General features: G+C 41.3%; 1 protein-coding gene across 4 annotated transcripts in view; it reads right to left on the bottom strand.

The window, feature by feature from the left end:
* Nucleotides 1-6,889: 6,889 nt before the first annotated feature.
* MID1 (midline 1) overlaps nucleotides 6,890-16,032 on the bottom strand; it is a 180,976-nt gene continuing 171,833 nt past the window's right edge. For all 4 annotated transcript variants that reach the window (XM_069875171.1, XM_069875162.1, XM_069875180.1 and 1 more), the window contains exons 8-10: nucleotides 14,773-14,934; nucleotides 12,112-12,319; nucleotides 6,890-10,547 (exon numbers count right to left, since the gene is read on the bottom strand). In XM_069875171.1, coding sequence (XP_069731272.1) covers nucleotides 10,199-10,547; nucleotides 12,112-12,319; nucleotides 14,773-14,934 — 719 coding nt within the window. In that variant the 3' untranslated portion in view covers nucleotides 6,890-10,198. The remainder of the gene's footprint in view (nucleotides 10,548-12,111; nucleotides 12,320-14,772; nucleotides 14,935-16,032) is intronic.

Below are 16,032 nucleotides of genomic sequence, written 5' to 3'. Positions count from 1 at the left end.
TACCACTGGTTGTAATCACCGGTCGCGAGGTAATCACCAGAGAGGCCTGCCACATCCACAAATCTGGATGAACTTATTTCACCCTCAATTTGTCCATCACTACTACTGGTGCAGATAAAATGACAGAAAATCAGATCAAACTGTCCCCTCACAGCAGGAGATGGCACTGTGCTAGCACCACCTTCACACCTGCCATAGGGAGAATTTTCTCCTAGTTCCTCAAGGAATCAGACCCTATGCTTCCCAAAAAAGACACATACTTGTAGGCTCAGTGTTACTTCTGGAGACGTCATACAATATTTAAAAATAAATTAAAAAAAAAAACCCAAAGACCCAAACAGATCAAAAACCTGAGCTGACATTAATGAGGCTGAATATATAGATTGCTATTAAAGTGAACTTGTTCCAGATTTATCCTAAAATAATCTACTATTCTTCTGATTGTGCTCCTTAATCAGGTCTTATAACCCTGATTTAATTAGAGAGCAATAATATTAATCTCAGAATAATGAAATCAAATAATTCAGTAATTGTAGAAGTGACAGGTTTATCTGCATTCCTTCTTTAGCTTCTACTTAAAAAATATGCTCAACTTTCAAGCTGCCATATTGCATTAGTATTTTGACTTCTCATTTTATTTTCTGTAAGCCTCCTGAAAAAGGCGATTTTCAAGAAAATAAAAGATAAATCCAACTTTTTAAAAACACACACCTCTTGCTACTCTAATATTTAAAATCTGTAAATGAGACTGAAAGCAGAAAAAGACTGAAGAAATGGACTTAAAACAGACAAATATTTTCAAGTGGACTATTTTGTTCACAGTATAAAATAAAAATGAGGGAGAAGTAAAAAGTGGTTCAAGAAAAATTTCCCATCCTATTGCACAGCAGCTGTTGGTCAGCTTTAAAATGTTTTGGTGATCTAATCAGCTATAGATTTTTTTTTCTCTCTGTTCAATGACTAATGTGATGCAAAACACAAAGCCTCCATTTTCTGTCTTTCAAAGGCTTCATTATAAGCTATTACTTGAGTTTATGGATTTTCAGGAATACTCCTAATTACTATGTGCCTACGTGAATTAAAAAGAAACATGGTGATATTCCTTGAGAGGAAACACCTCTATGAAATCAAATAATTATATAAATTAGGACACACAATTAGAGGAAGTAAGACTTCTAAATTTCTTTAGTTATTATCCATTTTAAATGGAAGTCCAAGAACAATAGTCTTATTTTGCAGCATTATATCATAACTTATGTATTTGCCATTCCTGTGATTTTTGTGAAAGTAACACAGCACCTGCTAAGAGAATTGTTCCCACCCTGCTCAGAGGAACCAGCAAAGTGTTGCCTGAACAATTCACCCAAGAAGAATGTTATTGAACCATACATTTTAAAAGAACCATACATTTCAAAACACACCTGCGCTGGCCTTGGGAAACAGCTCATGGGAAACTGCAGTTTTGCTAGCAGCTGATGTGCTTTCTCCAAAGACATAATTTAGTAGGAATGCTGAGCTGTTAGCACAGGGAATCCTTCTCCACTTGGGTTTGACCCTTTGGAAACTGAAGATTCATGGGCTTGTACCTACCCCTGTGTAAATCAGGACTATCTCCTTTGAAGTCAACAGATGAAAAAAAATTTGTCAACAAATAGGAGAATCAAGGCCCAGGGCTGTCATCCATTCCTCATTGCTTTTATTTGGGTCAGGATTTCAAAAATATAATAACAGTATTTTTTCCCTGTCATTTGGGAATGAGGATTGGGCTGAGATGGAATGAAAGGAAGAATAGGTGCAGACTTGCTTAGAAGAGCTGCAGCACGGTGCAAGGGCAGGTAGCGGTGACAGGTTTCACAGAATCACAGAATCACAGAATAACCAGGTTGGAAGAGACCCACCGGATCATCGAGTCCAACCATTCCTATCAAACACTAAACCATATCCCTCAGCACCTCGTCCACCCGTGCCTTAAACACCTCCAGGGAAGGTGACTCAACCACCTCCCTGGGCAGCCTGTTCCAGTGCCCAATGACCCTTTCTGTGAAGAATTTTTTCCTAATGTCCAGCCTAAATCTCCCCTGGCGGAGCTTGAGGCCATTCCTTCTTGTCCTGTCCCCCGTCACTTGGGAGAAGAGGCCAGCACCCTCCTCTCTACAATGTCCTTTCAGGTAGTTGTAGAGAGCAATGAGGTCACCCCTCAGCCTCCTCTTCTCCAGGCTAAACAAGCCCAGCTCTCTCAGCCGCTCCTCATAAGGCCTGTTCTCCAGCCCCTTCACCAGCTTTGTTGCCCTTCTCTGGACTCATTCCAGAGCCTCAACATCCTTCTTGTGGTGAGGGGCCCAGAACTGAACACAGTATTCGAGGAGCGGTCTCACCAGTGCCGAGTACAGAGGGAGGATAACCTCCCTGGACCTGCTGGTCACACCGTTTCTGATACAAGCCAAGATGCCATTGGCCTTCTTGGCCACCTGGGCACACTGCTGGCTCATATTCAGTTGCTGTCAACCAACACCCCCAGGTCCCTCTCCTCCAGGCAGCTTTCTAGACAGACTTCTCCTAGTCTGTAGCACTGCATAGGGTTGTTGTGCCCCAAGTGCAGGACCCGGCATTTGGCCTTGTTAAACCTCATGCCATTGGACTCTGCCCAGCGGTCCAGCCTGTTCAGAACACTTTGCAGAGCCTCCCGACCCTCCAGCAGATCGACACTTCCACCCAGTTTAGTGTCGTCCGCAAACTTGCTCGGGGTGCACTCGATGCCTTCATCCAGATCATTGATGAAGACATTGAACAGGGCTGGACCCAGCACTGAGCCCTGGGGAACCCCACTTGTCACTGGCCTCCAGCTGGGTTTCACACCATTTCCCACCACTCTCTGGGCCCGGCCATCCAACCAGTTTTCCACCCAGGAGAGTGTGCGCCTGTCCAGGCCAGAGGCTGACAGTTTCTCAAGCAGAACGCTGTGAGAAACTGTGTCAAAGGCTTTGCTGAAGTCCAGGAAGACCACATCCACAGCCTTTCCCTCATCCAGCAGCCGAGTCACTTTGTCACAGAAGGCGATCAGGTTAGTCTGGCAAGACCTGCCTTTTGTGAACCCATGTTGACTGGGCCTGATCACCCGGTTCTCTTGCATGTGCTTCATGATAGCACTCAAGATCACCTGCTCCATGACTTTCCCTGGCACTGAGGTCAGACTGACAGGCCTGTAGTTTCCTGTGTCCTCCCTGCGGCCCTTTTTGTAGATGGGCACAACATCAGCCAGCCTCCAGTCCAGTGGGACTTCCCCAGTCTTCCAGGACTGTTGGAAGATGATGGAAAGGGGTTTGGCCAGCACATCCGCCAGCTCCTTCAATACCCTTGGATGAATCCCGTCCGGCCCCATAGACTTGTGGGTGTCTAGTCGGGCTAGCAAGGCTCTGACCACCTCCTCTTGGATCACGGGAGCCTCATTATGCTCCTCTAGCTCCTGGGTTTGTACACAGACGGAACGACCCTCCTTACGACTAAAGACTGAGGCAAAGAAGGCATTAAGTACCTCAGCCTTTTCCTCATCCCCTGTTACTGTTGTTCTTTCTGTGTCCAATAGGGACTGTATGGTCTCCCTAGTCCGCCTTTTAGTCTCTATTCAACCAAGCTGGCTTTCTCCCCTGCCGGCTTTTTTTCCGGACCACGGGGATGGCTTTCTCCTGAGCTGCTAGGACCATCCTTCTGAAGAGCTCCCAGCCCTCCTGGGCTCCCTTGCCCTTGAGTACTGTCTCCCATGAGACTTCACCAACCAGCCTGCTGAAGAGATCAAAGTCTGCCCTCTGGAAATTTAATGTTACCATCTTGCTAACCACCCTCTTCACTTCACCTAGAACAGAAAATTTTATCATCTCATGGTCGCTTAGTCCTAGGTGTCCACCTACCGCCACATCCCCTACAAGGCCTTCTCTGTTCACCAACAGGAGGTCCAGGAGGGCACCTTCCCTGGTTGGTTCATTCACCAACTGTGCAAGGAAGTTGTCTCCCACGCACTCCAGGAACCTCCTAGACTGCTTCCTTTCTGCTGTGTTGTACACCCAGCAGATATCAGGCAGATTGAAGTCTCCCACCAGAATGAGAGGCATTGATCTAGAGATTGACCGCAGCTGTTTATAGAAGAGCTCATCTGCTGCTTCTCCTTGGCTGGGAGGTCTGTAACAGACTCCCATCACAAAATCTACCTTCTGGTGGGCTCCTCTGATTTTGACCCACAGGCACTCAACCTCCTGATGGCCACAATCCATCTCAATGGAGTCCAAGTCCTCCCTTACAAAGAGGGCTACCCCGCCTCCTCTCCTACCCTTCCTGTCCCGCCTGAAAAGCTTATACCCCACCATAGCCGTACTCCAGTTATATGAGTCGTCCCACCACGTTTCCGTGATGGCAACGACATCGTAGGCCCCTTGCCCTACGACAGCTTCCAGTTCTTCCTTCTTATTCCCCATGCTGCGTGCATTGGTGTAAATGCACTTCAGCTGAGCTGCCGAGCCTTCAGCCCTCCTAGAGGGAACAGGGTTCGTTCCCAACTGCCTGGTAACTGGAGTAGTTAACACCAGAGTGCCTGCATCTCCCTTAGCACCCCGAGGTGTGTTCTCCCCCACTTTTTGTGTGGTGAGGTACTGGTGGTCCTCGCCCGCGCACCCTCTCCCAATCACCAATTCCCCACGTCCAGGCTCGTTCCTGTCTAGCCTGGGCTCAACCCCCTCCCCCTTCACATCTAGTTTAAAGCTCGATTTATGAGCTTGGCTAGGTTTCTGGCAAGGGCTTTAGCCCCCCTAGGAGACCCATGTGCCCCGCCCTTAGCGAGAAAGCCTGGGGGTGCGTGAGCCCCCCCATGATCAAAAAAGCCAAAGCCCCTCTCCTCGCACCAGGCTCGGAGCCAGGTATTAATCGAATTCACCTGTCCTGCCAGTCTGAGTGACCTCTCTCAGCACTGCTCCAGAACTCCCTCTTTTGCTACTTGTATCCCTCTCTCAGGCAGCAGTAATAACACCACCATTGATCACATAGTAGTAGAAGACCTAATACATTGTCATGCTTCCAACCACAACTACCTCAGCACTGATGGTATTTGAGCCTATATCTTTTCTATGTCATCTTCGTGAAATATATGAGCGCCTCACCTCAACCTGGTACCACCACTTGTGCTCGCGTTCCTTACTCAAAGCAAGGTGAATCCCACCTGAGAAATTTATTTACTTGGTCAACAGCGTACACATCAGTCCACATATTGGAGGTGATGTTGTAAAGGTTACAGATGCAGTCGATGTGTTCAGCAACCTGCCAGAAGCATGTGCCATGGTACGGCTTGCTAAAATAAGTACGGTGACGAAAGATTATATTACTTACAGTCTTACAAACATGGTCTGCACTTGAATCAGAAAATCAATTGAAAAAAATAAAGGAAACAGAATATTCCACTCCAAAAGCAGAATTAATGCAAAAGCCTACCTCAGAAGAAAAACACTCACACCTGTACCGTTCAACTCCCACGTGAATGACAAATAAGTCTATCCTGGCATAGAGATTAACATATACAAATACCTTAAGCCTTACAGTCCAAACCAAGAGTACCATTCACACCGAAGCATTGCTAACACAATTTCTTCCAGTCCCTTATTTTTTTATATGAAAATCAAAGGTTTAAATGGAAAGAGAGTTTCTTTTGCTTCAGAAAGTGCAACAAATCAAATAACTCAGCACAATCTAGAACACCCACCACCAGTACTTCAGAGTGACCAGGGCTTTCCCTCTATGTGGAGAAGATAAAAATTAAGGCTGATGTTCAGAACACTATGCTAATATCTAAATGAGCAACCAACCGAATAACACAAGAAAATACCACATTTTACGTCCCTAAATCTTATTACACATCTACTGTTCACTACTTGAAAGATCAGTATGAGAAAAGATATTACAGGTGGTGTTACAAGAAAACTGCCAGTGCTTTGCTATGTAATATGTAGACACCTGTGCACATTTTTTGCTTATCACTGGCTTCCCAAAGCTGCCCCACTGATGGCCTTCAGGCCGTGTGCGCCTTGGCCAGTTATTGAGATGGCCCAGTGTGTACTTCCTGCGTGGGTCTAACACTTCAATCCTAAATCAGAAATTTAGACAGTGTTTCTAACTAAAACAAATAGCCTCAGTTTTGGTGACACAGATAAGAGCCACTAGCAGTTCTCATTTTGTTTTGGCACATGAACCTTTCTGGAATTTGTGCTGTTATAACTACAAGCAGAATGTGTGAACTACTAGGCATCTGCTTTGTCAGAATAACTAAAAAAGGAATACTGCATTGGACACCAATTAATTATTTAACGAAATCTCCCAGATTGAGTAGTTCCTCATAGTGCTATAAATGCTGACCATCTCAAAAATGAAACGGTTAAATTACCTGATAATTTAATTTGTGCAGTCAATATTGCCCTGTTGCATTTTCTAACAATAGGAGTATAGAGTCTTTGCAGTTAAGTCGCAGGATTAAAACAGATCATGCACATTGCTGTTTAGTGGTCTACCATTGCTAATACAATGAAGAACGTGCATGTGTTTTCACCTGTACTTGCAGATACTCAGCTTTTCACAGTGTACCCACACCTTAGGGATTTGTATGCTTCTTACCCTTGGGACCAGCTGCTCAGGAGGGGTGCCTTCACTGAGTAATTGAGAAATGGGATGGCTTAAACAAAGAATAAACTCTAGGCAGAAAATGCCGCAATGGGGAAGTACAGTGGGCTGAAGACAGTCTCAGAAATATTTTATGACATACAGACCATTCTTGACTTTTTTTTCCCCACAAGATATGCATTAGCACATGGGAGTCTAACATATGGAAAATCTTACCCGGCCTCAGAGAGAAGTCCCCGACCATTCCACTACCTCAAGCTAGACAAAACCTTTGACTACCCTGAGTCAATGCTACTGTCTTCTAAAGAGCTTCTGAGTTTGCTCTAACTCTGCTGAATCACAACTTGGGTTTTAAATACACCTTTGAAACAATCATTATACCAACACATACTTTACCTACTACATTCATTGCTTGTGTATCAGCAAACTATTCCTCAATAATCTGCCTTTGTTAAACATAGCATTATACAACACTACCTCATTCCTAGTCACGAAACTTTCAAAAATCAGGGAAAATCCCTCATCTAAGACTGCACGCTATATCAAAGTACCATGCTTTATTTTTACATGAGGATTTCCTTTCCCCCAGATTTCAATTGATTACTATGGACCTAGCAAAATGCCACAGACCACAGAAGCTACATTTTCAAATTGATGTTTTTATTGATTAATCAGGCATTGAATCAAGTATTGTAAAATAAACAGATTTTGTTCGTTAAAAAAAGTCCAGAAGAATACCATTCATAGCAAACTTGCTTCCTCATAGTCATACAGAATATGAAATTTTTAACGAAACAGGCAAAAAAAGGAACACCTGACTAATTACTGTCAAGTCTGTGTTTGCATATAAATATGTATGCATATACACAAATTTCACACTATATTTTTCCATATATTGGTCTGTGCATACCCATACATATGTATACATATATACACAAACATATCTGCACAAAGAGTACTGACTGAACTAATAGTTCACTGAAGAAATGTGGTTTAGCTCCAAATTAAGTATTCTGTGTTAATATGAAAATGACATAGCAAGACCTACAGTTAACAGATCATTCTTTTTCCATTTGCTAAAACCATGATCTGTCTTTAGACTCACAGTCTATCTTTACAGTGAAAACATGTGAGATCATTTGGGATCTTTCCAAATCCATAGTATTACTTCCATCCAGCTCAATCTGCCAACATTGTATGGCCAAACACTGAACAGTGTTTTAGTTTGTCCACTACTGAATTCAGCTGTGAATACACAGCCTTCCTATGTGTACTTTGGTTACACACCCTTTCATTTTAGGCAGAAACTTGGCAATAATCCTACATTTAAACTCCTTTCCTCCTGTATCTTTTTATCATTGCTTTGTATTAGTAATCTCCTGCAAACTCAGCATAATAATTTTCACTCCATTTCAGCTACCTTCCAAACATCCCAGGCCAGATTATCTGTGCCATGGGCAACAGACTGTATTGGCAGCATGGTGCTCAATTAGAAAATGCAATGTTTGGGGATTTATTCACTTTTCATTTTTGAGAGTATATATTTCTTTATTATTAAAGACACTATGATAAACACTGCAGCTCACTGTATGTACACATGTTCCCTTATTTATGTCAACTCCAGGAAGATTAGTGGCTCCTACCTGTGAACCATGGGAAGCTGCCCAAGCTGAAAGCCATGGTACCAGCAACGTACTATCAGATTTTTCTCCATTTAATTCAGCAGTTAGCAGGGCATGTGAAGGGAAATCAAAGGAACATGGATAGGCATATATTTTCTATTAGAAAAAGAAAAAAAGCAATAGGCATGTATGTATTTTTCATCTTGCTCGTGTTTTTGACATCATCATAAGGCAAACAGTAGTACAGCTTGGTACCTGGAGAACTGGTATATAAAAAACCTGAAGCTGAGCTTGGGAAGATTTTACTTTGTATGCATTAGAGAATAAAGTATATTAAGGCATCCTTTTCAAAAGACACCTAAAGCATGGTTATAAATTACTGAGCATATCTTTTCTTAACACTGATATTCAATTTATCCTCTTCTACACAGGCAGATCGTCACCATTTGCATAGTAGCAACAAAACACCGTAGGAAACCCATTCTTTTAAAGTTGTCACATGCCTCAAGCATCTCCCCAAATGATCATTTAGACACAAGCATTGTAGTAATTACAAAGAGCTTCTATTCTGTAGAAGGAAAAGAGAAAAAAACCGCACCTGATTGTTAAGATAAAGTAAGTACAACTTCTATTGCCTTCACTGAAATTCATCCACCAAAAACAGGATCAAAGTAGGGCCTGCCAGTGCAGATTGCTACTTCTGCTGAAAACTTATGTACTTCTCATTCACAGCGAACTGTGCTTTCCCAAACAACCCAGGACAATGATAACCATGAGCAAGCCCCAGCTGCAGTGTTTCTCCATACAGCACATGTAAAACAGATTTCCTTACTTTGTTAGAGAGACTACATAGTGTACAACAATGAAACATTTGTAGTTAATTTAAAATCAATGGTAAAGTGGCACATGTCTCACTTCCGAGTTGTTGGCTGGGTTCGCTATGTAGAACCTTGTAAAATCAGCAATAAGCATTCACATGTCTACCGCTAGAACCGTGACATCTTCTGTTATAATCAGTCCTTAAATGAAGTTGTGCTTTATCGAATTAGTCTACAGTCAGATCTTGGATTGGCTGCTCTTCTCTAGTGTTGCTGGTTTTCAGAGATGGTATCAGTCTTTCACATCCTCAGTGATTCTACTATGTATCCTAAAGATGAAGGTGGAGCACTGGTAGATGGGGATGTTGCCATCAATAAAATAAATCACCAGATGATTTGTCCCCTCACATTGCTAGGAGATATTCCACATGTTTTCTATGAACAGAGAGAGCACTTCTCTGTGAAAAGAAATAAATCAAAATTTCTTCTTTTGTTGTGTTGGCTAACTCCATTTCTTCACTTGTTTATTTTCGACCTTCCTATTCTGCACATTCCCTTGTGCAGGGTAGAAGTTAGGCGATTTGGCACTCAATAAGATTGGTAATGAGTGCACTAACACTGGTATGAATAAAACCTGCTGTTCACTGACTTGTCCACTGCACAGTTTTCATCCTTCCAATTTCCTCCTTTTATCCACTGTAAAATAAAATGATGTAAAGGGCTGATGAAACTTTAATTAATAGGACCATCAATGTGGAAAACAAATAAGTCATGTTCCAGGTGTCCAAACCAGGCTTTTCCTTCTCTCTCTCTCTTTTTTTTGGTTTTTTTTTGTTTTTATAAATAATTTATAAATCTTCCTGTAAGAGACTAAATACAAAACCAACCAACCAAAACCAACCACAAAAGAAAGTTCTAAGATACTATTAAAGCCACTTGTCCTTCCATACAAAGTACACTGTAAAGAGATATTCTCTCTTTTTCAGTTCTGGCCGGATTTGGCAGCAATAGCCAGGATGCCTGTCTGCCAGCTCCAGGCAAGCTCTGGTGGGCAGCAGCCTGGCTGTCCCGTGAAGATGCATTGTCCTACCTTTTGGCTTTTAGAAGTCATGCGAGCTGCTCAGAGGATTCTAGGTGGTCAGGGATAGGCAAGCCAGTTATAATGGTCAAACATTTATTCCACACAGTGAACGTGGGGCACACCGGCTGTCCAAATGTAATGTCAAAAGTGTAAAGGTGTAGGGAGTTCAAAGCATCATAAAAAGCAAGGGAACCATTGTCATAGTCCAGCAAAATCCCAACGCGTCGGAGGTGAGGTGCAGGCTCTATGGGGATTTCTTTGCTGTTGTGCCTCACCACCCATGTGTTATTGCAGCGACAAAGCACCCAGGAGGCAGAATTCTTCCCGATCCACTCATGCTTCGGTGCTGATTTATAAGAAATACCAATGGCATACCTGTGAAACAAAAAACAACTCAAGGAAACATCCTTCCTGCCATGTTTTTCTCTTGGTGAAGTCAAATGTTTGCCCAGGGGACTCACTGGAATGCCCCAGCCTCCTATTTCTCCTAGTTAAGTTGAAATTATGTGATATTTCATGGCAAAACCTGCACAGGCTTAGTTAATGTTTTTCCCCAACTCTCTTTTGGGTCTGAGAGGTTAGGAAAACTTTGTTGTTCCTCACATTGTAGTTTGGCTGTTACGGTTATTTTTTGGAGCATTTGTCTCTGATATTCAAAAGGAAAATTGTTGAGTACTCAACATCTCAGAGTTTCAATCAGTAGGCCTCAAATTTCCACTTCCAAACAGCTGAATACAGAGGAATTTATTGATTTTAAACTACATTGCTATCTGTCAGTTAATCTGATCTCTCCTTTAATATATCACCCAGAAGAAGGAATGCACGAGTAAACATCAAAGGACACATCAGAAAACCCATTTTTGCCATTTCCAAATACATTTTGCCAGATGTTGGTGAAGTTTTTAAACTCAAATGAGAGTTTTTTGAGACTGGGTTTTGAGCCAAGTGAAGCAATTCTTACGTGAAGATATTTGTTCCATAAACCATAATGTACAGGGTAAAAGGTATGTGAAAATGTTCTCATGAATGGACACCAAGGTCAAATACCTGAGTTCTCATATACAACATGTATATGTTGTATATGTTCCTATGTAAAAGTTCCTCATGTTCTAGACACACTGCAGTTATTTGTTGGGCTTTCAACCAATAGAGATCAATGCGTTATTCTATTTCCAGTCCTTCACGTTGGCACACAGGCAAACAGCATTTTTCTTATTTGAGACAGTGGTCTTACCTGACCTTACTGAATTTTTGCTCCATTAACTTCCATTATGATTGCTACCTTTGAATCTGAAAGGATGACATCCCTTCTACTGAATAACTGGTTCCTGTAATCTACCCCTGTATGGCACAGAGGATCATTCAGGAGAAGAAGAATGCACTTCTCTATGTCCTGTGCCTTGCTTCAGACCCTGGAGCATAGACCTACAGCACCCCTGTTTCACATCCCCTCCTCAGAAGCTAATCTTATCTCCCACCTCCGCGAAACTGGATTGTCAAGTTGTCCTTATATTGCATCATTGGCTTTTTTCCTCACTAAAAACCTTTAGGATCTTTCATGTTTAGAAAGAAGTGACCATACAAAGTTTGCTTTGTTATCTAAATAAGATTAAATTCTCCTAGCTCTCCAATTCATTAAAATCTCGAAATGAACTGTAAGTGGGTTTGAAAAACAACCATCCCCTGCCATGGAGTAAAAGTCCTATGAAGGATGCTAAATATAAAGATGCTCTATCTGGCAGACTTAGTTCTAGAGTCTGAAAGTGCTGGAGATTGGTCAAATATTCTGTCAAACAATGTGGAAGCATATGCTTGTCCTGCTTTTGTACCATTGCCCACCCCTCTACCACTGGTTTTGTTCAGAGAAACTGTACTGGGACCTGCATGGCTTTTTGGTGTGAACTAGTGATTTGTTGCACATAGATTTTTATAAACATACCATGTACTCCCACTTATAACCACTTCCCAGTAATGTCGCCCACTGTCAATGAACACGTTGCCAGCTACTCCATAGCTCCCTTGGCTCGTGAATCGCTCTGGTGTGTGACTCTTCTTGGAGGATGTCTCATCACGTTCCACTGTCAAGTTATCATGAGACACTTTCAATTTTCTATGAGCAGATTTGGGGTCCAGTTTAAACGGCTGACCTAGAGATGCAGAGACAAAGATGGCAAAGATGGCTTTGATTTTGAAAAGGACAGTGGCTTACTAAGCCTCTAAGAAGCCCACAAGATCACATAACCATATTAATCTCCACCTCTGAAGCATAGTTGATATAGACTAACCTATTCTGCTCCCTGCAATAACAAGTTTGCACTGTCAGTTTATTGTCAATCTCACTGTGCGCTAACTTCCCCGTGTCGATAATCCCTGAAAAGAGCCCTGCACAATCATCATGGCCATTATCTCTGACCTAGAGGTAACCTGAATTCTCTAATTCTTGCATGTAATTGAAACCAATATACATGCTAATAAAGGTCTGAGGGTTGCTCTTTTCACAGCATATTGGATTTAGAATAAGTTATGTTCTATTCATTCTCTAGGGATAAATCTCATAATAACATCTTCATTGTTACTGCAAAAAAGTGTGATTTAAAATCATACAAAAATGCATTTGAAAATAAGAAGAAGCCCTAGCCTTCTCTGTTCATTCACTCACAGCTTTATTTATAAAAAGCAGAGACAGCAATTCAGGATTGCTTTGGAAAGATGCCCATGTGGTGCTGGATACCATGCATTAAAAAGAAGGAAGTGAACTGTAATTTGGCCCAAATAATATGGTGTAAAAACATATCTGAGGCTGTTGCTCTTGGCAAGTATCTTCGGCTGTAGCACAAGGTTTGTAGACAATAACAGGAAACTTTTTGGTAAACGGAACCCTGTAGATATATAAAGCCCACCACAATTTTGACAGGCTTGTTCACTGAGTCAAAAAGCAGAACAATCATTTACTTCTACCAGGAGACAACTAGGAAACTATGACTCCGTGAGTGGTCCAGCAAAGCCCTTTTCCTTTCTGACTGTCTTTCATATCAAGGTGGGGGGAAAAATGTAAACAAAAGGTTTGAAGATATGCACAGAAAACAGAAATATGCACTCTCGTGACATCTGTGCCAGTCACTGACGTGTACTTCAAACAAGATGTAAATTGTTCAGTTTATTTAAGAACAGTTAAGCATTTCTCATGCAGTAAACCTGAAAGCATTAATGTAGAGGGGGTAAGGAGAAATTAAGTTCATCTAAACAGTGACAGTCAACATGTGTTGGTTCAGATCTGAAATCTGAAAATGCAGATATTTCAAATGGGAGATGATCAAGACAATACTAATTCTCAACCAACATTTTTAGATATGGGCCAGGAATTAGATAAGGAACTCTTTTAGCTTTAGAGTTATCATCTACTTTCATAACGGGTATTTAGTTATGTATTATGATCAAGTATAAACTGAAACCACTGGAAAGATTTTGGGGCACATATTACTTGCTTTTTCTTATTGCTCAGTAGGAGTAAAATATCTATGGCCCACCTAACTGGTTGGCAGCTTTTGTGTTGCTGAAGCAGTATCTGAAGGATGCCTTTCTCCATCCTGAATTGTATCTCCTCACATTATTTCTCACAGTAATCTGAGAAATTGCTTTTGTGCCACACTGACTCACAAAGAAACAAAAGATAAAAGATTGCCATTTCCAAATGTGTCCTCTGGTTACGCATTTGCTTTTAGTTTACCAGGTTTAACAATCAGCAGATTCTTGGTAGCAGATGTAGGGTTTGTATGAGCAATTTTTACACAGAAATGCAAGCTGGGTTAATAGCAGAAAGGAGAAAATGAGAAACAGGTAGATGCCATTCCCTGCAGCTTCCTTCTTGCAATATTCAGTATCACTTCTTTTCAAGTACCCTGCCCTACAATAAGCAGGTTTCACAGGGTGCACAAATCCCAGTGTTCCCTTTCCAGTGCTGAGAGCTGCCTGTGATGACTATATGACTGAGGGATTGGCTGGGACACAAGAAGAAAAAGGCCGAAACCCAGTCTTAAAACTGCTATGCTACATCTGCTAATAATTTGTGTAACCATTGTTTTTTTGAAGTGGGATCTCTGACTACTATACTACCTTGTTGAACTCCACAAAAAAAAAAAAAAAAAATGAAGGGGATGCAGTTAGGAAAATTTTCCAGTGTCCTAAGAAAGACATCATTTTAGAGGATAAAATTAAACTAGCAATTATCTTGTGAACATTATACAAAAATAAATTGGTTTATTACAAACATAAGAAAAGTTTTTTGCTTTGTAGAGGAAAAAAGAGAGAACATTAAAACAAAAATGCAAAAGAGTATTTTCAATCACTTCACACGTGATGGCTCAGTTCCTAAACAATATTTCCAGTGACCAACCTACAGATGTATCTCAAAACAAGAAGTAATTTTTGCATTATTGAAGACACTGGCAATCTTGAATTGAGTTAAATAAGTGGCTTTCTTTGTAGTAAACACTTCAAAAAGTTAAACTACTCTGTGGTCTTGTATCTTCCAAAGACCAAACTTAAAAAGGAAAGCAAGAAAGGAGAAGAATGCGTGCATGCTGGATTTCATGCTACTCACTGTTCGTTTTGAGCTTGCCAGGCTCACTGCTTCTGCTGCCGGCCTGATTAATAGCCTTAACAACGAAGATGTACTTAGTGCCACTCTGTAATCCATGCACTGTGTAGTGGTTTTGTTTGATATTGGGAACAATCATCCAGCTGTCGGCTGAGTTGCATAAACCTGCAATTTTAAACGGAGCACATTAGTCATAACATACTAAACACTTCGTAATGGAGGAACATTTAGAGGACTCCCAAGCACCCAATGACCAAAAAGAGTTTTGCTTCTGTAACTTTTAAAGCATTGTTGCATTTACCAAGTCGCTACTTAATTCCACTAGCTCATTTCATGAGCCAAAGTACTTCTTAAGTTATTGCTACATGAAGTCAGCCATAAAAAATGGACATTTAAGAAATGACTCAGTGGAGGCACAAGCAATCTGAGATTTTTCATATTCCAACACAAGGAATTCTTTATTGCTTAAGAACTGGAGGATTATGGAGATCCCATCAATCTACTGTTTGGATTAATAAACTCAATTTAAGCCTCAGAAAACTAATGTAAACTGTAATGCTAGGAAAGCTAGGGAGGTACCTTTGTTGACACTCCCGAGGTATACATTCGTCAGGACATGAAGCAAATCACAGGAAGCCAAATAGGGTAGAGCATGAGCTCCAGAGAAACCTTTGGCTCTTACACTCTACCCTTTGCCAGGATGTAATCTAAACCAGTAAATTTATTGGATGCAACTTTTTGATTTATACTCTCATTGTTAGATGTCACCTGGGGAAGAGCTGGATAATTTTCCAGTAACAAACTTTTTGGGTATGTTTGATGCCTACCACAGAAGTATAATATGTAAGAAGTAAGCAAAATAAGGGAGGAACAATATGATGCGCAAACCAGGAAAATACTCCATTAAGATAAACTTATTCATCTACATGATTTTTTCTTACTGTCATATAACTGCAGTGACAGTCAGTCATCCATGTTACTTACTGTACATTTTTAACAGCTTCTGGTCTAATGGATTCCCAGTCTGATAGCTTTCTTATTATAAATGTTTACAACATTCATGAAGGGCATAAATATTCACAACCTTTTATATACCCGAATATATATAAGTCTATGGGACCTGACAAGATATATCCCAGGGTCCTGAAGTGGTGACCAAGCCACTCTCTATGAAATTTGAAAAGTTGTGGCAGTCAGGAGAAGTTCCTGGTGACTGAAGAAGGGTAACATTGGGACCATGTATAAAAAGGGTAGAAAAGATGA

The sequence above is a fragment of the Phaenicophaeus curvirostris genome, chromosome 1 (assembly GCF_032191515.1).
Source record: "Phaenicophaeus curvirostris isolate KB17595 chromosome 1, BPBGC_Pcur_1.0, whole genome shotgun sequence".
In the NCBI taxonomy this organism is placed as follows: domain Eukaryota; kingdom Metazoa; phylum Chordata; class Aves; order Cuculiformes; family Cuculidae; genus Phaenicophaeus; species Phaenicophaeus curvirostris.
Note: the sequence above shows the minus strand (reverse complement) of the source record. Positions and strands in the feature narration are given on the sequence as shown.